We start from the raw sequence: 24,227 nt of genomic DNA, 5'->3' as shown, positions 1-24,227 counted from the left end.
AGCAGGGTGATATAGACGTTGGTGATTTCAAAAGAAGTTATGTTTGTTTTTCTTAAATAAAACGACGGAAATAATGTTTTATTGAATTTGGATGATCAAGTATCAATGAAAGCAACGTTTTTCATCGTTTGTTATTATTAGAACATCTTATTTTGCTTTTATATTAAAATGGGAATTGAAAATGGATGCTCAACATTCAAATGCGTTTTTCTCAAAACGCATGGTTTGTACATGATGCTTTTTGAAATGTTGGCGTCGATTTATCATTGTCCTGTGTCTAATGCTTGTGAAGATACAGCGGTTTTAAAAATAAAAATGTGGAAAAAATAGGTTTTTTGGTGGTTTTTGGCAATTTCTATATGACAGACATGATTTTTCAGTCTCGTAAATATTTGTACCGGAAAGCTCGTCCAATTTCCCACAAGTTTGTCTTTGACAGCATTTCAATTGGATGTATGGGCTTACAGATATAAGCTTAATAACATTGCTTATAACTGAAAATAGAATATATTATTTCAGTAATTGTAATTCTGTAATTTTATTTGGCTACGATATCCTGTTAGTCAGACTTTTTATTCAGTAAATATTTAAACGAGTCAAATCAAAAAGCTGTCCAAAACAAACATATGGGAAATTAGACAAGCTTTCCGGTACAAATATTTCTGGAGCAACATTTGAGAGGGGCGGTACGACATTGCTCTTACGGCATTTGATTACACGCGTTTAAATGGGACGAAAGGCCGTAAGAGCAATGTCGTACCGCCTTTTTCAAATGTTGCTCCAGATTTATCCTTAGAATTATTACTCCAGATGCATTGATAAAAATTATATATTTTAATATTTTTCTAAATATTAACAATTATTTCATAGAGTTCAGTTGAAACTTTAAAAAGGCACACAAAGTGATAACTCAAGTGGTTAACCTTGCATCGATATCCGATCGATATTTCCCATAATAGAAATAAATAACCTGGCCAGGGACAAAACCGTGCAATTACAAGCATCCCTCTAAGCTCGGTATGACCTGGTATGGAGAAGTACATCTAAAATAGAAGCAAATCAATGAGATACTCACCAGCATCAACAGCACAAACAGGCTGGCAGGTGCAACTGGAGAAGGTCACACCGAGAGGTTGGCTGGAGGGACAACGAGATCTGGAGTTTGGTTCCGATGCTGTGTGTGCAATTGGAACCCTGTGTGGGCAGCACGGATTATCCAATTGGAATTATTTCACCGCCCAAAATAGCGCCACATGGACTTTTTGGCTGACGACTTGGGAATTGATTTTCTTTAGTAGAACAGGAAACATTTTTTTCAGGTAAACTTGTAACACAATGCACTGGAACTTATTGCACACACTCGATAATTATGCAACCTTCGACGGCAATTGAAGCTTAATTTATGCACACACTGAACAGGACATTGACGATGCACTTTTTTGCTTGCTCCGGATTTGGGAAACACTTTTCGAGCGCTGACTTTTTCTGCTAAATTCTCTGCCGCTGGAGATTTCTTTGGATCTACCCGTATTTCTCGCAAGATTGGACCACTTTTCAATTGAGCACAATATAGATCACATCCGGAAGAACCCCAAAACCACAACACCCGCCAATTTGAGGGAACCTTCCTCTATCACTCATTAGGAACACAAAACACGAACGGCTGGAACAATTTCCCCCTCACCGGAACTGGAACCAGGATCACGCCACTACACAGATTCGGTACGGAACCGTATTTCACCCGCAGGGTTTGATGTTGTGGACGGGAACGCGATGCACTTGGCCGCGGATTACAAAAAAACGCGAAACCGCGAACCGAACACACACAGATCGCCTCGACTCGCTTGCCAGGTCCCGTAATCTGTCAGTTTTGTTGTTTTGTGCTGGCAGTTTTATTTAGTCAGTGTTGCCAAATGGGTACAAAAACTTGAGAAGTATTTTTAAAATACAGAGCGGTTTCGTTAATCCGAATAAATACGAACTGCCTTCGAATTATTTAGCGAATCCAAGTTCGCTAATAGGGTCCTAAAGCCCTATGTTAGTTTATATATATAACGGTAAAAAGTACGATTAAAAACCATTTCTGATCACATATTTTTATGAAAATAAATAAAGTGACAAGACATTATTTTTACGATGGATCAACTATGGTCCCCTTGGAACAAGCTGTCAAGTAGGACCTTTTCTGTCAAGAAGGGCCACGAAGTTGTTTTTTTTTAAATTGATTAAAAAATCCATTTTAAAATCCTTTGCGGTCGTACAAAATACATTTAATGTTCGTTGTTCTCAGAAAAAAGCTTTGTTGTTGTAAACAATAATATCAGAAAAATAGGACCCGATTGCATCAGAATCAGTCTTTTGCTTTCTTTTGGAGAATAAAATTGTGTTTGTTGTATTAATGCAAAATAATATGTGTTTTGATTGCTAAATAAAGTCCCCGATCACGACAGTCTAGTTTTTTTTAATTGGGTACTAAACTGCCCATGTTCGCATAAATGTCCCATATACAAAAACAGTAAGCTGAGAAAAACACAAAACAAATTTGTCCCACACATAAGGCTACGTGTTAAGTTTTCGCGAAAATATTGAATTTCCTCCTGATTTCTAGAACAGTGGTTCTCAACCTTTATCGTTCCATTCCCCCCTTGACTAATTTTCAAGACCTTCATTCCTCCCCCCCCCTAGAATTTTGAAAAAAAAATCAATTATCATAATCTTAGATTCAATGTTTACTATAAAATTTAAGTTATTATGAAAAGCAAAAAAATATTAAAAAAGCATGAAAATCCATTTTTTTATTTATATTACCAAATAAACAAACTAAATTTAACAACATTGTACTGGAATCAATTCTGAATGTTAACCAGTCACATTTAAAAATACGTATAAAAGTTTTACTGTCGAGTTTAAACAATATTTGAATTCTTTACACAATTTGTTTACAACCACTGCTCCTTGAAAAAATCCAAGGGTCTCGTGTTTGAATCAATGCAATATGGAGAAAATAAAAAAAAATATTTGAAAAAGTAAGGACGACGTAATTCACAAAAAAAACATTGAGAAAATCTCTTTTTTGAAATGCGGTATACATACTACAAAAGTTTTTAGTTTAATTTATTTTCAAAGAACCGTTAATTTTTAGATGTGTGCACAAATAATCTCTTTGAAAATTAACTCGTAACTCTAATTTTAGGAAAACATTTAAAAATTATGATTCGCTGTTGTTTGAAATAAAATCCAGTGTCGAAAAAAAAAATTACAAAGCATTTCTAAATTATATCTTTTTTTGTTTTTTTTTATTGTTTAGAAGCTTAAAAATATCCACAGAATAAAATTTTCAGTATTGATTAATCTGAAAATTTTATTCTGTGTTATTTTTTGCAAATACGTTTAAAGGCAATGGATTTCTATTGCATCCTCATTCCCCCCCAAAAATGACCAAATTCCCCCCCAGGGGGGAATTCCTCACCGGTTGAGAAACACTGTTCTAGAACAAAGTACTGGATGTTATAGGCTATTTTGTAAGAGCACACGATTTTTAATCACACTGCATCAATAACTCAAAAGTGATGAAAATGCATATGGGACATTTATGCGATCAGGGGCAGTAAACCCCTAGGTCAATTTTTATTTACAACGGAAAAAAACACGATTAAAAACCATTTCTGATCACTTTTTTTCATTTTAATGCAAAAAAAAATAACAAGACAGCATTTTTTCGATGGATCAACTATGGTCACCTTGGAACGAGCTGTCAAGTAGAACCTTTTCTGTCAAGAAGCGCCGTGAAGCTTATTTAAAAAAATAAAAATAAAAATCAATTTTAAATCCATTGCGATCGTTCAAAGTGTCATTGTACTCACAAAAATAAGCTTTATCGTTGTGAACAATAATATCAAAAATTTAAGCTTAGTTTTAGGACCCGTGAAGCCTCGCGTGAAGCTTATTTAAAAAAAATGAAATAAAAATCAATTTTAAATCCATTGCGGTCGTTCAAAGTGTCATTGTGTCAAGTGTCATTCCATCCTTGCCCTGATAAAAAGTCTAACTAACAGGATATCGTTGCCAAATAAAATTACTATTACTAACTATTGTATTTATTTATTATTATTGTATTGTACTCACAAAAATAAGCTTTATCGTTGTGAACTATAATATCACAAATTTAAGCTTAATTTTAGGACCCAATTGTTCAAATTCCTAGATTTTTATACTTTTGATTTTTGAATTGTAAAAAATCAATGTTTATTGTGTGTTCTTGATTTAAAAAAATATTTATTATAAAAATTTTAAATTTTGAGATTTTTGAGTATTTATTATATTTGTAATTTTGAATTTCAGATACTTTAATGTTTGCATTTTATACTATGAAGCAATTCCGGATTTTCAATTTTATTATGTTGAATATAAAAATATTTAAATGTTTGTAATTTTCAGTAAAAATCAAATAGGCAAATCCAAATTATTTGGACCTAAGCTCAAGCCAAAATTGGTTCCTAAAATTAAGCTTAGATTGCTGATATTATTGTTTACAGCGATAAAGCTTATTTTTCTGAGTAAAATGACCCTTTGTAAGACCACAAGGAGTTTAAAATGGTTTTTTAAATCAATTTGGAAAAATTACACGCAGAAAAAAGTTTTGTAGAATCAGCCTGTACGAGGTTTGAATCAACAAAATTTTTGTTGAATATAATCAACGCCAATTTTGCGTTGAAACAAAACTTGATTTTCTCGATTCCACAAAAGTCTTTTGTTGTTTTGAAAAAGCTGCTTTGACGTTTAGCGTTGATTCAACAAAAAATATGATTTTCAAATCAACAAATCGTTTTGTTGATTCAAATATGCCTTATTTTTCTGCGTGTAACCTCGCGGTCCATGGTTGACCCATCGAAAAAAAATTGTCTTGTCAATTTTTTTTTTTTTTTTTGCATTAAAATGAAAAAAAGTGATCAGTGAAAAGTGGTTTTGAATCGTGTTTTTTACCGTTGTACATAAAAATTGACATAGGGCTTTAGTACCCAATTCTCATTGGGGGAACTTTCGGAACCTATCGAGAAATTAAAAGTGAGAGTGTGTGCAACATGGAGTTAAACTTTCTGTGAAATTGCTGTGAAGATTACCATGGCACATTGAAAAGTTTAACTCCATGTTGCACGCACACACTCTCAATTTTATTTTCTCGATTAGATAAAATGGCAACACTGCAGATCTGTCACTGAATCTGACTTTGACACATGAAAATGCTGTCAAATGAAACAGGGTGATCAAAAAAATTACAGCACAGCTTAAAAAAAACGAAACAATCTTAATACCTAGGGGTTTTTTAAAGGTCCAATAAACACAATTTGAATTTTTTTAATAACTGAAAGTTTCAAAAATTCTTATAAAAAAATAGTTAAAATTTTCAAAACTCTTAAAATTGAATATCAAAAAACAAAAAAAATAATCGCAAAACCTTAGTTTAAAAAAACAGCTCCAAATTGGCTCCAAAATTTAAAATAAAACAAAAAAATTGATTATTCATCAAACAGTTTTAATACCTAGGATTTTTTTGCTGAAATTTACTAATTAAAACCTACATCAATTCCAAAGACGGTCATCAGGGATGGTGGGGACTAATTTAATATTATTTATTTTTGGATATTCCCTGATAAAATTTTGAACAAATTTAGAAAAACGTCTAGTAGGCCGGAACAAAGCTGATTTTTTTGTAGGGAAAGCACACACCAAGATGTTAATTGCAGAAATTAGAATAAGAAATAGTCAATTTTGGGGAGAATTAAGTTTTACAGCGTGACGTCACGAACGCACACGCACACACATTTTCAATAAGACACACGTGGAAAAATGTAAACAGTGCAGCCAAGCTGTCAAATTTCTAACCTAAAAATTAAGTCGGCTTAAAATCTAATTCATCTTATGTCATATTTTTCGGATTGCGTTGAACAAGATAAAACAAAATTGAATTATTGATTGAGATTATTTTCCTGTTTATTTGTGTGGTTATTCATTTCTTTTTTTTTACCCAAATCGGTTGTTTTGAGAATCACAAAGTAATTTTCACCTCACTATTTTCATTTTGTGACCTTTTTCAGGAACCAGAAATTAATAAGTTTTGTGGTAGATAGGAGTTACTTGCTTATTTGTTTGTTTTCTTTTTAAGGAGATTTACACTCTAAACTGCTTGCAAGGTTGGATTTAATTTTTCAAGTTGATTTTTAATCTTGTTCGCTTGTTTCTTTCTGTTTAGGTAAAAATAGACTTTTCTATCGACAATTAGTTGTTTTTCTTTTTCTTTTTCAGTTTTTGTGGTATATAAATTAAAATATTTCTACAAACCTACTTTGCCCTAGCCTTAAGAACGACAGTTGCCAGTCTTTCGCAATCTTGTTTTAGTAATTTATACACTCACTGACCTCTTGCTTCGGGGTTTGCTTGCACTACAATTATGATGAGTTTAGGCTAGAGAATCTGCTGTGTTTTTTTAAGATTACGTTGTTCGTTCATGCGAATACGAATGCTTGTTCTGTACACACTAAAGTACTGCTGGTTTTTCGGTCGGTTGGAAAATACAAACTATATTTACAGCTTATCAGATTGTGTGTGTATGTGTTTGAGAGTGTGCGCGTGCGTGACTGCGTAGAAATAAAATGCTTTCTTCTCTAGCGGATATTATCCGTTATCAGCTTAAAAACAAAATACGGGGACGAAAGTTGAGGTATCAAAAATGACAAACGCGCACGCGCCACACATCTCGCGGAAACTTATCAAAAACTAATGACAAACTGAGCATCTTTGTTGGTTGATTTTGTTAATTTATCTCTCACTAAATTGGTGGCGACTTAATAAAATTAGAAAACGCATAATTTAATTTAACCAAGTGGAACACACTTCGCTGGCAGTGTTGCCAGCAATTGCTTTGTTTTCTCTGTTCTGTACAACTACTACACACAGCACTATATTTCCGATTCGATATAGTCGTCTCTACGGGTTGGCCGGCGGCGGAGGCGGTTGCCTTCGTCCTTCGTAGTCGCCGCCGCCTCCTCCTCGGCCCGGTCCGCGTCCTCCTCCGTCTCGATAGTCCATAAAGTCCGCTCCGCCGGGGCCACCACCGCCGGAAGCTCCGTAGCGGTAGGAACCGCTGTCGCCAGGCGGGTAGTAACCACCGGGGGCGCCTCCTCCTCCTCCGGGTGGCATCCCGTAATAGCCGGAACCTCCACCGGGTGGATATCTGTTTGGTGGATGCAATGTATTTAGAATTTGGATTGACGGGTAAGAGTTTTTCGGAACTACCTTCGCTTGTCCTTGTAGGAACGGTCACCCCGGTCACGGTCTCGGTGATCCCGGTGGTAACCTCCGGGGGGTGCATTCCGATGGTAGCCGTCGTATCGGTCCCGTTTGTGGTCACTGAACCTGAAGAATGCAAAAGAAATGTCAATATTTCTGCCACTTTTCAACTCGCATTTGAATCTCACCTATCACGACCACTCCACCGGTCATCCGGGTACGGTCCACGTCCTTCGGGGAACATTCCGGCACCACGCGGCATTCCACCACTGTTGCGTCCCATGCCGCCCCGTCCCCGCTCACCGTACTCGTCCCACTTGTTGTCCCGATCGCGATTGTTGCTGTAACACCAAAACATTCAAAATTCAAGTTCAAAGCGCACTCTACGCGAGTTCAACTCACCGTCCATCACCGCCACCGTGCAGCCGCTTGTACTCCTTGCTGTTCTCATCCGCCAGCTCCCCGTCCTCGAGCTTACGCTTGGCGCCATGAGAACCGTCCTCTTCACTACCCGCACCACCACCGTCCTGCCCAAGATATCGATCTCGCTGCTCCTTCCGGTGATCGTCCCCGGAAGCCGCCCCCCGATCCGGCGTTCCCGTCGCGCCCTGGTGATGTCGCTTCTTCTCCTTGCGCTCGCGCCTCTCGATCGGAACCTTCTCCTTCTCGCGGTCGGCCAACGGCGTCGAAACCTCCATGCTGACCTTCTGGCTTCCGTTGTCCTTCTTGGAGATCTTCTTGATTTTGCCGAGCGTTTGCAACGCCTGTGGCGTTCCCGGCACGTTCTTCGCCGACTTGTCCTTGACGGGGGAGTTTTGCGCACTTCCGCCACCCTCCTTCGAGTGGTGATGATGATGGTGGTGGTGATGGTCCTTCTTCTTCTCCGAACTTCCTCCGGCCGCCGCGCCCGATTCTTCGCCCTCGCTTCGCTTCAGCGCATGTTTGTACAGCTTGAACAGCTTCTTGGCGTCGAACTCGGTAAACTTGGACACAAAGTACCACAGATTGCTGCGCCACTCCTTGATCTTCTCCGGATCTTTGAACGCCGTCAAGCACTGGTTGATTTGGTTGCCGATCGCGAGCAGACAGGCCCTCGTCTGGTTGACCTGTTCCTGTGGTGGCAGCGTCTGGTCCGGATTGTCGAGCGTCTTGAGCGCCTTCTTTACCGGTCGCATCTTCTCTTTGCACTCGTTGAACACGCTCGGATCCAGATCACCGATGATGTTCAGCTGCGCAGGTTCGTTGTTCGCGGTAAAATGCATCGGCCCGGTGTTCTTCTTCTTGCTCTTTTTGCCCTCTTTCGTCTTTTCCTTCTTTTTCCTCTCCTTCTTCTCCTTGTGCGGGTGATGGTGCTCTTCCTTCGGTCCGTTTGAACTGGCGTCGTGCTCGTGATGGTGCGCATCCGACTCGGAGACCTTCTTCGACTTGGCCTTTGACGTCTCCACGGCCGCCGTCTCGTTCGACGAACCCTCCTCCCCATCATCCTTGGCCGAGTGCACCGGCGAGTGGACAATCGCCGCCGATATCGCCGTCTTCCCCTCCCGCGGCTTTCTCGGCTTGCGCTGCTTCTTCCCGTTGCCCTTCTTCAGCTCGAGATTCTTCCGGATAATCTTCAGCAAGTACTCGGCCCGCGACTGCAGATGCTTCGCCTGCGGCTTCTTCTCGACGTCGTTCAGCAAGATCTTATCGCCGAGCGCAAGCGAATCCTCCATCTTCATCGCCTCCCACGAACCAATGCCAAACTGGTAGATTCCTCGCAGCAACCTTGAATCGTCTTCATTGTTCCACTCGCAGTCAAAGTTCGCCGGGCGCGTCTTGATGTTCAGCACCCACCGGGCACGTTCGTCCGCGTCCGCCGGCAGAAACTCGTCCAACGGAGCCAACTCCTCCACGCACTGCAACAGCGTTTTCACGTTGAACGACACCCCGCCGAAGCGGATCGAAAACGCTGCCCGCGGACCTCGCTTGTTTCCCTTTTCTTCCGCCGAGGCGTTCTTCTCCTTTTCATCGTTTTCCTTCGAGTGTTCCATAAACTGAACGCAACGCTCCTGCAGCAGCTCCGCGACCCGTTTCAAATCTGACAGTGGCTTCTCCTGCAGTTCCGCGTCCATCGCGATCGCCTCCAGTCGCTTCAACGGCACCGGAAACTTTTTGTAGCTCTTGATGAACCGCCGCAGCTCCGTGTCGTTAAACCCTCCAATCTTCTCCTTGTTCGAAGGTCGTCCCCTACTCGACGATTTCTTACTGGCCTTCCCGTCGTCACTCCCGTCCGACTCCTCCTCGTCACTGTCCTCTTCGGCCTGGCGCTTCTTCCGCTTCTTCACACCAGCACCCGCCCCTCCCTCTTCGTTCGCTTGGTTCAGCTGCTGGAGCGTCTTCCGCCGAGGCGGCAAGTACAAATCACTCAACTCCTTATTCCTCTCTTCAGCTTCAACCAGCTCCCGGAAGTTTGTCGGGATGATATCGTCCCAGTCTTTCGTGTCCTCCTGATCTGCGGCATTCACCGGAGCTTTCGCCGCGGTAGGTTTCCGAATCGCCTGCGTTTCCTTCTCCTCGTCAAAATCGAACGTCGTGACGTTGAACGCCGACAGCAGCGCATCGCCGGGCATTTCCGGCGCTTCGTCCCGCGTCTCCGCCCGCTTCAAAATCTCATCGATATCACAAACCAACTCGTCGTCTCCGTCTTCGTCCTCCTTGAACAACTCCTCAGCGCCAAACTTCAGAATCGCCGACAGTTCGTCCTTGTTGAAGGGATTCGCCGTGTTGTTGGCGCCGTTCTTGTCCAGCACGGTTCGCCCCGTCGTGTCCATCCGCTGGATGACCAGGTGGTCGAGCACCATCTTCTTCTTCGCTCGCTCTACAATGTCCTCCTCGACGGATTTGGCCGTAACGAGTCGGTAAATGTTGACCTGGTTCTTCTGACCGATTCGATGCGCTCGTGCCTGGGCCTGCAGATCGTTCTGCGGGTTCCAATCCGAGTCGAAGATGATGACGGTGTCGGCGGTGGCCAAATTGATGCCCAACCCGCCGGCTCGCGTCGACAGCAGAAAGCAGAAGTCGGTCGAACCTTCCGCGTTAAAGTGATCCAACGCTTGCTTTCTCAGCTCACCCTTAATGCTACCGTCCAACCGCTGGAACGAAAAGTGCCGCTTCTGCAGGTACTCCGCGAGGATGTCCAACATGCGCACCATCTGGGAGAAGATCAGCACCCGGTGGCCGGTTTCCTTCAGCCGGCAGAGCAGCTTGTCCAGCAATACCAGCTTGCCGGACCCTTTCAGCAGCTGAACGACCACTTCGTCCTGGTTGGTTTGCGTTTCAAACTCCGTGGGCCGGGTCAACAGCGCATGGTTGCAGCACTTTTTCAGCTCGATCACAATGTTGAGGAATGTGTTGATGGAACCCTTCATGCCCTTGCGCAGCGCGTCAAAGTTCTTGGTGAGGATCCACCGGTAGTACTGCCGCTGGATGGAGGTCATTTCGACGCGCAGAATCTGCTCCACCTTGGCCGGAAGACTCTTCTCGACGTCCTTCTTGATGCGCCGCAGAATGTACGGTTCGAGCTCTTTGTGCAGCTTGCAGTACGACTTGTCGTTGGTCGTTTGGCCGTACAGCCGGTCAAACGCGTCCCACGACTCGAACCGATCCGGCATGATAAAGTGCAGCAGCGCCCACAGCTCTTTGAGCGAGTTTTGCAGCGGCGTTCCCGTAATCAGCAACCGGTAATTCGTGTCAAACTCCTTCAGCGCCTTGTACAGCAACGAGTCGTCGTTCTTCAACCGATGCGCTTCGTCGACGAGCAGCGCCGCCCAGCTGAGGCTTCCGAGGAAGGTTTTGTCCTTGAGCAGAATTTCGTACGTCGTCAGGATGGCGTTGAACTTGAGCTTCTGGTTCGAGAAGCACCACTCGTACTGCCGGATAATCTCACGCGAGGGCACATCTCCCAAGTACGTCACCACGTTCATCTCCGGTGCCCAGATGGCAAATTCTCGCTGCCACGCGGTCATCGTACTCAGCGGAACAACGCACAAAAACGGCCCGTACAGTTGCTGCGCCTTGAACAGATAGTACAGGAAGCAAATCGTCTGAATGGTTTTACCCAAACCCATTTCATCGGCCAAGATGACGGAGTTTTCCTTGCACCAGGTCAGAATCAACCAGTTCAACCCATCCATCTGGTAGTCGCGCAGCTTCAGCCCTCGATCCACGCCCAAATAGTCCGGTTGAGCCTTCAAGTGGTGGAACTTGGGTCGACTCCGAATGGCCTTACAATGCTTGGACGGCGTCCTCCGACTATCCTCTCGCTCTCGGAACTCCTCCACCTTGCGCTCCCACTTCTTCACAATCAAACTGGCATCCTCCCAGGTCGAGTCCGCGTACGGCAGCGATTCCCACTTGCACAGATAATCCAATCCCCCCTCGGGCTTCTCAACCTGCGCAATCACCCGCTCCACGTTGTAGTAACTCTTGAGCAGGTCGTGCTGCAGCTCCTGCTGACACTCGTAATAGTCAATGTCCTCCGGCCCGGCCTGATGCTTCCGCCAGAACGCAATGTCATGCTCGCGTTTAATATAATTCTCCAGCTTCTTCATCCCTTTGACGCGCTGCTCCTTCAGCGTTTCCTCCGACTCCCACGTACAGTGCAGATACGACCACCCCGTCCACTTGATCAAGTACTGCTGCTCGGCGTTCTCCGAGTCGGCGCGTTCGCTAAAGCCCTCGTTCGGATCGCCACTCTCCTCCACCGAATAGCACGTCGTACCGGCTCCGGTAGCGCTCTTCCGCCCCACACGCTGCTCCAGGATCCGCTCGATCGTTTCAGACTTTTCCTCCTCAGCGGCCGCCGCAGCAGCTGCCTCCTCCGCTTCCGGATCGACCTCGAGCAGATCGTCACTGTCGGTCGCTTCATCCCCGCTCGCCTCCTTGTAACTGACGGCCGTTGCCCGCCGGCTTCGACCCTGCCGGGACTGTTCCCCGTCGGAACCGCTGTCCGACGAGTACGCCGCCGCACGCTTCTTCTTCGTGGGCTTTGGCTTTGCTTTGGGCGCCGGAGCGGCCCGTTTCTTCGGTGCGGCCTTCCGAGCCGCCCCGTAGCTGGCATCCTCATCGGAACTGTCCTGGTCGCTGGCATCTTCGCTCTCCTCCGAAGAGTCCGACTTCCAGCGATTGCTGCTGCTGAAATTAGAAGCGGAAAGAAAGAGAGAGGCAAGTCAGCGGCGAGCGTTTTCGAGTTCAAGGTTGTTCAAATTTCAACTCGAAAAAAAAACGGTCTATGTTAATTATAGCGTCGCATTTCGTCAAACGGAGGAAAATTTCCGGATTCTGCGCAGTAGACGCACTAAGCAAACGTTCTAGAACATTCCGACGGTTTTCCCGGGGCGAGAAAATAGTCAACTTTTGAAACAATACTTTAGGAAATATCTTACTATGGAACCATGAACCCACTTTCGATCAAGTTTTGGAGTAAGACCGGATCCAAGTAGATTTGATGTAGATTTTTCACTTTAAAAATATTTTAATGCATTTTAAACATATTTAAAAATAGTTGCATAACAAAAGAAAAAAAACTGCAAAAAATAAGAAGATGCACATGGAATTCTCACATAATCTGCAGAAAAACATTTTTTGAAGTTGTAAAAAGACTGCTAAAGGAAGGCTGAAAGATAAGCTACGCATCTCAAAAGAAAAGAGAGAGAGAGAGCGACGAGAAGCAATAATACCGAAACGCAATTCTGCCAACGAGAGAGAGTTTCTCTCTCTGTGTTTGAAAGAATTTACAAAGAGAGCGTCCATAGAAATTAATATCTATGAAATTTTTAAAAAAAATGCGGATTTGTGGAGCGTTTGGTACGGTAAGTCCACGCACCTTTCCTCCTCTGTAGATTCTGTGAAATGTGATCTGTTCTCAGAATCATCTCTGCGGTAATTATTGTAATACATTTTCAGGTGTTCTCGGATGTACTGCAACTAAAGGGGGCAATTTAAAATACAGTTCTAGATTTTTTTTTTTTTTAGAAGTCGTATAAACAAAATTTTAAATTTTAGCTTTTGAGTGTTTCTGAAACCGCCTTGAGTCAGGAATACTCAAAAACACCCAAAAAGCAAAAAAAACAGTTGTTTATTGGACCTTTTAAAAAAAACTCTAGAATTATTTTGTGGAGAAAATATTCAAATACATTTTAGTGGAATTTTAACCTCAAAAAAAAAGATTTTTTCATAAAATACAACATATAAAATAAGAAAAAAAATAAAAATTGAATTTTTTTTTAAGAAGACAATATTGAAAACATTAAAAAAATAAAAATTACTAAAAAAATAAATTAAAAAACTTAAATTTTTTAAAAATTTAAAAATAAACTGCATAGTAAAAAAGATAAAAAAAAATTTAAAAACGTAAAAGATTAGGAATTGTTAAAAATAGCCTGGTGATTTTAAAAGATAATTAAAATTAAGAATTTAATAAACTAAAAGTTTAAAAAAATAAACAGCCTATTAAAATAGATTCAAAAATTAAAAGAATTTAAAAAATCCAAAAAAAATTAAACATTTGAAACTATTTCAAAAATTAAACAAAAAATATTTCAAAGAGCATCAAAATAAAAAATCTAAAAAAAATAAGGTTTGGAAAATATTTGCAACCTCTTTTTCTTTTTTATTGTTTTTTTTTTAATTTTTTAATTTAAAAACATATCTTTTGCAGTTTTTTTTGTTATGGGAAACTTACACTTTTTTAAAGTTTTTTTTTAATTTTGTGTTTAAATTTAACAAAAATAACTGTTTGATTTTTCAAAACTTATAATTTTTGATAATGCAGTGGACTTTCTCTGTGTCGATATTGACGAAACCGTCGAGAGCGGGAGGTAACAAATTATAGAACGAAAAAATCAAAGCATGCTTTTGAAGGGACTGAAAAAATAATTGACAGATAGAGAAAAGTTGATGTCAAGAAGATCGACAGCCCGAAAGTTAACTGCGTTATTTACTTTAAAGATTTTTTTTTTAACTTTTTCTTTTGTCTGAGCAAAAACATTGAAAAAAGAAACTATTTAACAAATTACGATTGTAATTTCTGGATTGTAAGTCTTAATTTGTCGATGATAGATCGTAATCTTACTATCGAGAAATTTGCATATGTCCCTGTCCCTATATTGGGCCTAGTACCAAAATTGGGTCTACGAAACTTAATTTAACGATATTTTGCATTTCACCGAATCTGGCAGGAATTTGCTTCTTGAGAATCATACAGGCTGTCATTTTGGTGGGCAAGAATAGTTCACTTTTTCCTCTTAAACGAAAAATCAAGCAAGTGAGAAAATGAGAGAATCGGACCAACACGCAAAAACATCAAAAACGAGACAATCTTCTCTCTGTTTGAAAATGAGAGAAATGAAGGGAAAGAGCTAAATTTTTAATTGTGATCCGGTAAAAGAGACAGATTCCAGCAATTTCAACTTTTTCAACTGTGAAATTGAAAGAAACTAAAGAGAAGCGATTACCAAAATGCAATTCTATCGTAATGGCAGCTGATATACCTTTGGAATATGTCGGAAATACCGACACTGTTAATTGTAAACAGACTTTCAATACCCACAATAACTTGTTATTGTTTCACGATCACCATCATGAACGATTGAGTCTAGCTGACAAGAAATGTCCTGTGTGTCTTACCTCTTCTTCTTCTTCTTGGCAGGTGCCGCACTGCTTGAGCCACCCTTTCGCCGGGCTTGCGCCGCCGCAGCCTTCTTCCGGGCATTGTTCCGTCGCTTGTTGGCCGCGTAGTCCTCATCCTACACACAACATCAAAAACAAGGAGAGAAAAAAAAATCAAAGTAACAATTTAATACAACCAATGATCCAAACGGGAGGCGAATATTACATCGTAGCTACTTTTAGACGAATGCTCCTCATCCTCCGACTGATGACTGGCCGACCCATCGTCATCATCGTCATCGTCCTCCTGACTCTGGCTAGCGTTGCTCGGCTTTCCGCTGTCCTCCGAGTCGCTATTGTTGTTGGTTCCACTGTTGTTGTTATTGTTGTGGTTGTTCTCCTGGCTCCGATCGGCATCGTCGTCATCGCTATCGTCCGTTCCGGAACCGCCGGTCTGCGCGCTGCTCCTCGACTTATCATTCGTCTCTTCGCTATTGTTTATCTGCGTCCGGCTGACCGACTCGCTCTGGTCCTCCTCCTGCTCCGCATCAGAACCACCCTGGTGGTCGTTTCCGTTCTCCTCCGGCTTCGTCCCATCCTGCGCGTTGTCGTTGGCAGCGGACGTGTTGACGCCGCTGCTGTCCGCGGCCGTTCCGCCCGTGGTGTCGCCCTCATTGTCGCTCGAGCTGGAACTCGACGAGCCGGATCCGCTCTCGCTCTCCGAGTCCGACGAGCCGGACTCGCTCTTGCTGTCGTTGCTCGACTCGTTCTCCGAGTCGCTCTTGTCCTCCTTGGACTGCTGGGGCGCGGCAAGAGAAGAGAAAAAGGAGAAAGTTTTAAATTTTGAGTTCTAAACGGAAGCGATTATGGATGCTTGATGTGTTTGCATTTGAATGTAAAGTACAAAAAAAAATGTAAAGTACAAAAAAAATTAAAAGTAATTTGTTTTTAATTAAGCAAGAAATATTTTTTGCATTTGGTTTATTTGAATGATGCATCTTATAATTTGTAAAAAAAATCAGGAATGTATTTCTAAAAAATACAATCACATAAAATTGCGATAAGACAGTAAGCAAGAGAGTAACTCTCATTTTCCAAAAGAAGGAGAGGGTTACTCTCTTTTTTTTTTAATTGAAGAGAGAGAGATACTTTTGTTTTTTTTTTTTAATGAAAGAGAGCGCGCGAGTAAGATAGCTCATGGATTCTAAGAGTGTTCGACTCTTGCTCACTGTCTTGCCTTGAGATTTTATTTATTTATACATATAACAAACCAATGGCAACTGCAATAGGCTTTTATAAGAAATAGTTTTTTTATTACAATCAGTAACAAACTTAACAATTGAACAACCATATAACCAGTTAGAATGCACTAACGTAAATATAAAGTTTGACAACACAAACTTAAACTTGGTAGATAATAATTACTTCCTAAAAGTTTATTGTTTTTAAATGAGAAAAAAAGAGCGATGAAAGAACAACATTTAAAATTTCCGAGAACTGGGAATTAGAGTGTAAAGAAATCTCCAATAAAGTTTAAATGTTTGTTAAATTAATTTGCCAAAAAAAAAACTAAAATTAAGAAACAAAAACTTTTGTGACCCCTCATAATAAAAATGCTTCCGAGACCTCTCGGCGCCAGTATAAATAGAGCTGCATCGCGCGGATGCAGCTCATTCCAGCTCAAACAGTCGAAGAGGTCAGAGCTACCAAAGATTTATGTCAATTTTATTTTAAAATGATACACAAATGCACACAATTACGGCTTTTTGCACAATGTTGTCGATTATTGCAATTTTAAGGTACATTTGAGCTTTGGGAAATTAAACAAATGAAAAAGTTGTATGGTTTTTGTAAATCTGTTTTATTAAATTTTAGAAAACATTCAATTAATTTCAACAAAAATTCAGTATACAAATCTAAAAATGTCAAAACTATTTTTTTTGGTAAAGTTTCACAAAAGTTTTGAGAAATTTTTTAACAAAAATTCAAATATCATATGAAAAGAAACTTTTTTTGGTTTTAACATTTCCAATATTATTCAAAACATATTTAAAACTGATTGCTCTTAAGTATTTGAGAGATTCCTTTGTAAATTTTGATTACAATAATAATTTAGCACAACACTGTTTATATTTCGATATGATTTGTGATATATTTAAAAAATAATAATTTGTTTCCAATTTTACTAAACCAGTTATTTTCGTTTATGTTTAGGATTTTTTCTCAGTATTGTGAACATTTTTTTAACAATTATCTCTTTTAATTTGTATTCAAAATTCAAAGAAGATTGCTTTAAACAATGTTTAAATGTAAAAAGTCTAAAAATATTAAAAAACACAACTTGATTAGTTAGTTAACTAACAAAACAACCTGACACATTCCTTAGAACTTGTGGAAAACTTCGAAAATTGTAATTATACTTTGTTTTACGTAAAAATCCTTTGAATTTACATGAAGCAGCTGCTTTTAATAAAGCAAATTTAACAAAAACAGTAATTTATCCAGCCCAAACAGAACAAAAAGACGAGATTTCTTTAAAAAATATCATTTTTTATTAATATTTTAGCAAAATTTACAAAACACACTTGTTTTTCACAACATTCTTTCAACAATCTCACAAATCCGATAAACTTTACTCAACATTCTAGAACTAGAATCATTCACAGAACAAAAAATTCCTGAAATCACACACAAAACACGGATATTTCGGATGTTTCCTCCAGGGCAAATGTCCCAAAGTTCCCGTAAGCTGGGCCTTGGCCGAGTCTGCTCAACTTTTTCCACCATCACACCACACCGTCCGGTCAGCTGAAGGTCACCCCACAACGAGAGCAACCAAATCCGCGGAAAAACCCGGAAATCCCCGTAATTCAACCTCCAGAACCGACTGAGGCTAGTTTCCAAGGGAATCCTGAAGCACTTTGCACTGGACCAAAGGGGCCATAAAGTTACGACGCAATAGCGTGAAAAACGGGGAAAAATCAGCAAAATCCACCGAAAAACCCGGTAAATCCGGCCCTTTTGTTCCGTTGGCGCCAAAAAGCGTCGAAAAATTGCGGAAAATCGCCGATTTGGCCACTTTGCAGAGGTTTTTCACTTGGACGGGGACCGATTACGTAATCGTGAAAAAATGGGAAAAAGCCCCAAAAATCGTCGCTGGCCACCGCAGGCATCCGGATTAGCACCGGTGAAGACGTTCCGGCGAGGAAAAGCCGCAGAAAATGCCCCAAAAGTCCCGTTTTCTTAGGCTTGAAAATTGCGACCGCATGTTTCTAGAAAATTCCACGTGACGTGGCACATTTCGGGGCGGTGAAAAGGCCGAAAAACGGCCCGGAAAGCGGTTCAAAGGACCGGATTTACGGTGAGGAACCACTTTTGGTTGTTTTGGAGGGTAGAACTTTTGACTAAAAGTGCATTTTGCGGAAAAGGGTCCCCCTTCGATTTGGCCGATTCCGGGCTCGTTGGAAAGGGCGGAACCGGGGCTAGCTTTTGCGGACATTTCCAGGGTGGAACACGGACCGGTTCCGGCTCTATCGGAGGTTGTTTGGTTGCCGGTTAGACCCACAAACGGCGACGGGCTCAAGACTTGGCTCGCTGGAGGCCCCGTTTTCGACTTTGGCTGGGGGCACGCCACGCCCTAACGCTGCTGCCGGACGGCGCCGTGGACCCCGGGACATGAAAAACGGATCGGTTTAGCCGGAAGTGCTTTATTTACGGTCAAAACAAGCGATTTACCTGACTCATGTCGATTTGGAAGGTGTTTTTGCTGCAAAACCCCACCTAAAGCAGGTTCCAGCCGAGGGGGGTCACGTCCGGAAAATGGCCCCGGCCACCACACATCGAAAACCGGCAAAATCCGTCCGGAAATCCGCACCCGTGCCGAGAAAAACAATTTTCACCGTTGCGAAAAAAATTCACCACTCGCGACCGGACGCCATTTTGGATTGGCTGCGTGACCTCGGAAAAATTTCACTTCGCGACGGAACACACGCACTTGTCCGCGGGGACACACCGAGATCCGGAACGCGCGTAATCCGCTACCCGGCCCGACACACTTGTTATTGTTTTGATCGCGGCTGAATAGTGCGCGCGAGCAGTCTTCCTAGCAGTGGCAGTTGGCTTTTCACACACAACCGTAGTTGAAACGAAGGACGGCGCGAGCGATTTTTCTGTACGTTCGTTCTCTTCAGAGCGCCATCTTACAATGAAGCGACGTCGACGGTTCGCCACGGGGAGCGCTACAACGGAGAGGAAAAAAGGAACACTACAATGTGAAGGGGGCGAAAAAGGAAGATGGCGCGGGCGAACGAGGGAGTTTCTAATGTTTCTATTCAGATTACCATCCATGGCAAAAGGTGGATAGAAAAAGGTAGGAATTTAAAAATTCTTAAATTCTTAAATCGACGCCAACTATTTAAACAGCATCATGTACAAACCATTTTAAATTCCCATTTTAATATAAAAGCAAAAGAAGATGTTCTAATGATAACAAACGATGAAAAGCGTTGCTTTCATTGATACTTGATCATCCATATTCAATAAAACATTATTTCCGTCATTATATTTAAGAAAAACAAACATAACTTCTTTTTAAATCACCAACGTCTATATCACCCTTTGTTATGATTCGTTTTTCTTCGCCGAATGGAGGGGATGTTTTGTTATGAATCGCTTTTCGTCGGCAAATGTACATGGCGTTTTTTTCATGTTGCTTTTTCTCGTCACGAGGTTCAGTAGTTTTTTATTTGACGTGACAGGGCTATAAAAATAGGCACTGCTGATGCCAGAGATTTTGTTTATATTACTTTATTTAAAATCATTATTAAACTGACTTTAATGAATCAACTTTTGCTCAATTTTGGTGGAGAGGTAGCTTGTTAGGTGTACTTACAGAATATGCAATAACCCAGAAAGTGTCAAAATGTACATGATGCTAGACATGATGCCTTTTGAAATGTTGCCGTCGAAATTCTTAAATTCCTAAAATCCTAAATTCCTTAATTCTCGATTAAATTTTCAAAAGGTCCTATCTGCATAGGAAACCCATGAGGGATAGGTTGTTTTGAAAATTTAATCTAGAATTCTTAAATTCTTAAATTCGACGGTAACATTTCAAAAGGCATCATGTACATTTTGACACTTTCTGGGTTATTCAATATTCTGGAAGTACTCCTAATAAGCTACCTCTCCACCAAAAATGAGCAAAAGTTACTTCAGTAAAGTCTGTTTAATCATGATTTTAAATAAAGTAACATAAACAAAATCTCTGCCATCAGAAGTCCCTGTTTATACAGGCCTGTCAACCTGTCAAATAAAAGACTACATGAACCTTGTGACGAAAAAAAAGCATCATGAAAAAAGGGCCATGTACATTCGGCGAAGAAAAACGAATCATAACAAAGCGTCCCCCTCAATGACAGCAGAGTGATATAGACGTTGGTGATTTCAAAAGAAGTTATGTTTGTTTTTCTCAAATAAAATGACGGAAATAATGTTTTATTGAATTAGGATGATCAAGTATCAATAAAAGCAACCTTTTTCATCGTTTGTTATCATTAGAACATCTTATTTTGCTTTTATATTAAAATGGGAATTGAAAATGGATGCTCAACATTCAAAAACGTTTTTCTCAAAAAGGATGGTGTGTACATGATGCTTTTTGAAATGTTGGCCTCGATTTAAAAATTGATAAAATCTGGAGCAACATTTGAAAGGGGCGGTACTAGAGACCCTAAATAGGGAGACTGGTCTAAGCTTGCTAAATCGATCTGGCAACGTATGTTTTAAGCTTGGCAACACTGATAAGTTTTGCTGGGCGTAAAGGCAAATGCTCGTTTGGATACGTCAAACTCGTGTCTGTTTGGGTACGTCAAATTCACTTCGACCAGTCTCCCTATTTAGGATCTCTACCTTTGATTACACGCGTTTAAATGTGATGATCAACAAGACGCGTAACGTAATCTCCACCCTCGCCCCATTTCGCCCGTGGTTGACATTTTCAATTTGACAGTTCTCTCGCATCTTTTGTTTGGTTTGATTTGGCGCAAATTCGTGATCCTTCTTGAGCTTCGTACACCTGCTGCAGGTCCTTCGGCCAGAGCATAAAGCGGATGATATTCCGTTTGATTGCATATGCCGCCAACATAATCTTATGTTTAGCATTCGCGCTAGTGTCGCTACTGATTGTTATAAAGTGCATTTTACGGATCACCATGAAGCTGTCGTCTCTCGCGGAGGTGCCACTGCTGGAGGCCGATTCAATCGACGACTTTGTGAAGGAAAACAACTTATCGGAAGGTGACGAATCGGCCAAGACTGGGAGAAGAACGCGATCGTAAGTAGATTGAGGTAATTTGATGATAATTTGCTTCAATTGAGCTAATTTATTGCATTATTCTTGCAGCTTGAAGAAAAAGGTCACCGACGGCATTATCGTGGAGAATGTCACGATCAAGAAGGAAGCAAAGTCGAACGTTTTCAGCGTTGAGGGAGTTTTAAAGGTGATCCAGCTGGATACTTTGGTAAAACCTGTGACGAAAGGAAAGAAGAAAAAGGCTCAGGTGGAGGACGTTAAACCAACGGTTGAGATTCACAACATTCGGACCGAGATCAACGAATCCGGGGAAGATCTCATCAATGCTGCCAGTTGCAAGTTGTGCAAAGGTTTGACTCGGACTGCTCATTAATCGATTGAATGTTATTCATTAGTTTTAATCTGTTTCAGATAAATGTCCCAAAATCTACGCCTTCCTCCTGTGGATTCAGCAAAGACAGACGGAGCTCGAAGAGCTGGAAAATAATCAGGAAATCACCCTCAAGAAGATCAAACGCGAACGTAACAACGACAATGTCCTCAAACCGGTCAACATTGAACCGGTGGCAACGCTTCCCCCACTCCCAAAACTCAAGAAGGAAGTCACTGCCCCACCGTCTCCGGTCGCCCTCGAATCCGCCCAAAAGCTTTCTCTCGTCAACCTAATCCAGGAGTACAACGGCCAAGATCCGCAACAGTTTCTCGAATTCTGCGGCCGTCGCATGCAGGAGGAAAACTACTACAACGCGGAAATCCTCACCGTCGAACAGGCCGACACCGACCTGTGGCATGAACTGCGCAAGGGTCGGATCACGGCGTCCCGGATTCACGAAGCTTCCCGCTGCTCGATGCTCCGTGGTTCGCTGTGTGATAAAATCATGGGCATCAAGTCGGGCTTTTCGTTCGCCATGAAGCGGGGAACGGACCTTGAGGGGCACGTTTTCGCCGTGCTTCAAAAGCAGTATCCCTCACTGCGCAATGCCGGCCTCGTGCTGGATCCCCAATTTCCCTGGATGGGAGCCTCACCGGACGGTCTCGCGGACGAATTCGTGCTCGAGATCAAGTGTCCGTACACGCCAAAGACCTTTGAGTGCTACATCGACGTGAAGAAACTCTCCAAGAAATATTTCGCACAAATTCAGCTGCAAATGCACATGACCCACCGAACCAAAGCTCTGTTGGGGGTGGCCGCGCTTGATTTTGAAAAGTCTCGCCAGGTGACGCAGGTGTGGATCGATTACGACAAGGAGTACGTCGACGGGGTGATGAAGGAAGCGTACGAGTTCTGGCGCAAAGGCGTCTTTCCGGCGCTGCTACGGAAGCGCAAGGCGAAGAAGTGAGGATCTTAGGATTTTAGGTAAGTTAGATTGTATTTTGTTTTATTTGACATGAAGTGTTGTTTTTGACTGATAAGTACAACGTTATGACTAAACATCGACTGGAATGGTCGTTATGTGTATTCAATAAAAAATTGTTACTGAAATTAGTATCTTCAACTCATGGAACAAGATATTTTTCTCTCATGCGTATCACAATCGTCCCATCGCCAGGAATGCCGCGATAAGGATTGCATTACATGCATAATCATAAAAACGTTGGTGGTTTTGCAAAAGCCCGACCAACTTCCCTTCCTCTTATTCAATCTATACTTAATCAGATTGATGCGGATTTCGTTGTTGGCAGACAAGAAGATTCCCACGGATTCCTGCTGTCGCTGTTGAAAGCTCTGAACAAAAACTACTGTAACCAGGTCAACAAAGGGGCAGCGAATGACCGAAAGGTTAAAGCTGCCGGAAATAAATAAAATAACAACAACAACAACAACAGGTCAACAAAGCTTCCCTTATGGATGACACACCTAGAGCGTCCAATTTCCCGTCCCGGGAAAGAAATTCCCGGGAATTCCCGGGATTTCCCGAAAAAAAAATATTTCCCTTTTCCCGGGAAATTTGTAAATTTCCCGAGAATTCCCGAAATTCAAGCGAAAGTATAAATTTTCTCAAATTTTTGGAACTATTTTTTGAAATTGCTCTTAAAAAAATAATAAATGAACAAACTCAACATGATTTTGTTCAATTATATGTATTTTTTGGTTTATATATAATCAATCAGATTATCAGAAATTATGATATCAGAATTATTTCTGATAATATTAACTTTTCAAGCAACTTGGAATAGATCTTGCTTAAGGTCGTACATAGCCGCCAAATGGCCGATCTGGAATGATCCTAAATGAGTATTAAATTATTACAATTAGGTAAGTTTTTAACAGATTGATGTTATTTCATCAAAACAATATTAACTCCTTACCTCCAAATTAAAATTGAGATTATTTTACGTTTTTGTTTACCATTATCAAATGTGATGAAAATCTAATGCTATTGTTTGTTCTCAAAAAATGCAAAAATAAATTCAAAGCTTGCTTCAAATATTTGAAAACATTGGGTTGTTTAGAGTAAAACCAACCCGAACAGACGGAAATAACTTGGGAATAACATTTTTTGATATTTGAAAATACTAGGCCAATAACGTTTTATGTTATTTATAACAAGATTTGTTAGTCGTCGTTATGATTTTTTTTTTGTTATTCGATTGTTATTGTAATAACAGACTAATAACACTTTTAATTATTCTTCTAACAAATCTTTGTTATTATATTTTGTTATTTTAACAACTAATCCGATATTCCCAATAACAGTTGGAGGTATTCTTCCATAACAAAAAATGTTATTCCAAAGTTGTTTTGGCTTTCAACCAATATCAGACCAATAACAAATTTTGTTATAACATAAACTGTTATTAAACCCTTATGCAAAAATGGATTTTTCAAAAAGATTCCATAACATTCTTTGTTATTTTAACACTCCTCCGTCCAAGGCATATTTCACTTACACGGACGACCAAGCCTCCGAAACAGTTGCTTCGCTAAATTCAACTCGCTCGCATTTGGCTCCATTTCAACCAATCTTGATCGTTCTTG

General features: G+C 41.1%; 3 protein-coding genes across 6 annotated transcripts in view; 1 reads left to right on the top strand and 2 right to left on the bottom strand.

The window, feature by feature from the left end:
* Nucleotides 1-1,504, bottom strand: part of LOC120416772 (inositol-pentakisphosphate 2-kinase) — a 321,616-nt gene extending 320,112 nt beyond the window's left edge. For both annotated transcript variants that reach the window (XM_052707998.1, XM_052707999.1), the window contains exon 1: nt 1,076-1,504. The gene's annotated coding sequence lies outside the window, so the exon portion shown is untranslated. The remainder of the gene's footprint in view (nt 1-1,075) is intronic.
* Nucleotides 1,505-6,010: 4,506 nt separating this feature from the next.
* Nucleotides 6,011-19,150, bottom strand: LOC120423472 (chromodomain-helicase-DNA-binding protein 1). 3 transcript variants are annotated; one of them, XM_039587299.2, is made up of 7 exons: nt 18,670-19,150; nt 15,161-15,733; nt 14,953-15,071; nt 7,690-12,459; nt 7,476-7,628; nt 7,294-7,413; nt 6,011-7,231 (listed from the first exon to the last, which is right to left on the bottom strand). In XM_039587299.2, the coding sequence occupies exons 1-7, from the start codon at nt 18,676-18,678 to the stop codon at nt 6,985-6,987; spliced, it is 5,991 nt and encodes a 1,996-aa protein (XP_039443233.1). In that variant the 5' UTR covers nt 18,679-19,150; the 3' UTR covers nt 6,011-6,984. The 3 variants fall into 3 exon arrangements, with proteins under 3 accessions (XP_039443233.1, XP_039443235.1, XP_039443234.1); XM_039587301.2 differs by having other exon boundaries at nt 7,690-12,456; XM_039587300.2 differs by having other exon boundaries at nt 15,161-15,730; nt 18,670-19,149.
* Nucleotides 19,151-20,965: 1,815 nt separating this feature from the next.
* On the top strand, nt 20,966-22,686 carry LOC120423473 (uncharacterized). Its single transcript, XM_039587303.2, has 3 exons — nt 20,966-21,268; nt 21,338-21,597; nt 21,659-22,686. Exons 1-3 carry the CDS (start codon nt 21,045-21,047, stop codon nt 22,585-22,587), a joined length of 1,413 nt encoding a protein of 470 aa, XP_039443237.1. The 5' UTR covers nt 20,966-21,044; the 3' UTR covers nt 22,588-22,686.
* The last annotated feature ends 1,541 nt before the right edge of the window (nt 22,687-24,227 follow it).

This window comes from Culex pipiens, chromosome 2 (assembly GCF_016801865.2).
Source record: "Culex pipiens pallens isolate TS chromosome 2, TS_CPP_V2, whole genome shotgun sequence".
Taxonomy (NCBI): Eukaryota; Metazoa; Arthropoda; class Insecta; order Diptera; family Culicidae; genus Culex; species Culex pipiens.
Note: the sequence above shows the minus strand (reverse complement) of the source record. Positions and strands in the feature narration are given on the sequence as shown.